This window comes from Selaginella moellendorffii, unplaced genomic scaffold, assembly GCF_000143415.4.
Source record: "Selaginella moellendorffii unplaced genomic scaffold, v1.0 SELMOscaffold_70, whole genome shotgun sequence".
Lineage (NCBI taxonomy): Eukaryota > Viridiplantae > Streptophyta > Lycopodiopsida > Selaginellales > Selaginellaceae > Selaginella > Selaginella moellendorffii.
In genome coordinates, this window is record NW_003314331.1 from 198,793 (window position 1) to 200,735 (window position 1,943).

The 1,943-nt window shown below is 50.8% G+C and overlaps 1 protein-coding gene across 1 annotated transcript; it reads left to right on the top strand.

The window, feature by feature from the left end:
* The first annotated feature begins 98 nt into the window (after window positions 1-98).
* Window positions 99-1,482, top strand: LOC9640557. The gene is made up of 4 exons (XM_024659708.1): window positions 99-741; window positions 808-1,011; window positions 1,070-1,318; window positions 1,385-1,482. Exons 1-4 carry the CDS (start codon window positions 247-249, stop codon window positions 1,427-1,429), a joined length of 993 nt encoding a protein of 330 aa, XP_024515476.1. The 5' UTR covers window positions 99-246; the 3' UTR covers window positions 1,430-1,482.
* Window positions 1,483-1,943: the final 461 nt, after the last annotated feature.

Consider the following 1,943-nt stretch of genomic DNA (forward strand, 5'->3'; position numbering starts at 1 on the left):
GTTCAAATGAATTACCATGCCAGCCGAGCATTACCATGGCGTTCTTTCTTTTTAATTTGACGGCGTAAGCTCTGGTGACTGCCCCGCATACACGATCGTAGCCGACCACGTGGCGAGGCCATGGTGGCCGTGGCAGCAGACCATTTCCAGGTTTAACGACTAACTGCTATAACATTGTCACGCGAACAGAGTGGCGGCAGCTCCGGCGGCGCAATGCTCTCGGGGTAGCGCGAGCATGATCCAGCCATGGAAGCTCTCAATGGCGTCAAGAAGAGGCATTTCAGGGTAGAGGGTTTCCAGTGGCCCTTCTCGCGCGTGGCTATGGAGTGGAGGCCTGGCGCCGGCACCGCCAAGCGCAAGAAGATCTCCAGCGACATCAATGTCGCCACTCCTCCTCCTCCTCCTTTACTTCCTCACCCTTCCTCACTCCTCTCCCTCCGGCAGCTCAATCACTCACCACCACCGCACGATCCAAACTTTCTCCGCGCGCTCCAGGCCAATGCTCTTCGGACAATGTCGGTGAATGGGAAGGGCTTCCTATCGAATCCTTGGTCGAACAGGGCAGCTTGGTCCAGGGTCGGGTCGAAGAAGGATCACGGTGGGGATTTGATGAACAAGAAGAGGCAGCTGGAGCTGTGGGACTTGGCGGGGTTCTCTCGTGAGAAGTTAAAGCTTCTCAATGAGATTGAGGTGCTCATCGACTCGGAGGAGAATGCTTTGAACATGGAAGCTTCTGCTAAGGTTGGTCGAAGGCTCCTTCTTTCTTGAGTTTAGACCATCGTTTTATTTCTTCTTTCTTCTTTATAGGCCGCGGAAGGACGTCTTCGAAGCTTGCTGGATATCTGCGTATGCTCTCAATGCCAGGAGAATATAGAGAACAGGATAGCTCTACAAAGCGTGAGAACCAAAGGTTTGGACGATGGCAAGGTTATTTCAGCAAGAACGAATGTAGCGACTGCAAAGCAAGAGGATCAGACAGCACCAGCGCTGGAAGGTCCCAAAACCACGAAGGTGACACTTAGATATAGTTTTCTAGGTCGGAAGTATTGATTTGGTTGCGTGTTCTCAGCTTCCAGAATCTCTCGAAAAGGAAAGAGAGAAGGAGAGGCGCTTCTTTCTTGGAAATGTGAAAGAAGCCATGGAGCGTGACCGGGTTGCGCTTGACAACTTTCTGCAGAAGCAGAGGCTCAAGCATGAAGTGTCTAAGCAGAAACTTGGCGAGGTGAAGGGGAGCTTTCTTGGGAAGTATCTGAGCTTTCTTGACAACTCACTGGACGATGCTCTCCAAAAGGACGATTTAAGCGACAAGCACGACCAGGTTTTCAAGTCTTTTACGTGTTGCTTTATTTGATCTCGAGGTCTCACTTTAGATTTCCTGTGTTAGGATTCAGAAGGTTTGGAGGATCCTTCCAAACTTCGCAAGGATTAAACTCCTGAGCTGGAACGATCTTCTGAAAAGTCAGATGATCGTACCGAAGAATCATTTACAACTAGAGAAGCTGGACGACAACCTCATGACGTTTCGCTTAGCACAGACGCGAAAAAGCTTCCGGAGACAATTCACAAGCGTCTGGACAAGAACAAGCACTTCCAGGAGATGCTATCCGGACGAGAAAACTCGCACGATCATCAAAGACAGAACGTTAACGGGCTGGAGCACATTACAAATCGGGAGTATTCTTGCAGCTGCAAGAGTCCGTGGGAGATGAGGCCCCCGAGAATTTTCAACTTCACCAGAAAGACGACGTCGAGAGTGTTGCAAACTTCTGGAGAGCTTGATATTGGGAGTCTTGAGGAAACTGCAGGGAATAGAACAGCCTACGAGGGGTTTCCTCAAGGCTACTCGTACATCTACGTCTCTCCACCTTTCGAGACGTAAGCTCTCGCAACAATGGGGCGATCCGATGCTCGAAGAGGCTGACCGACGCAAATCCGCCGCCCCT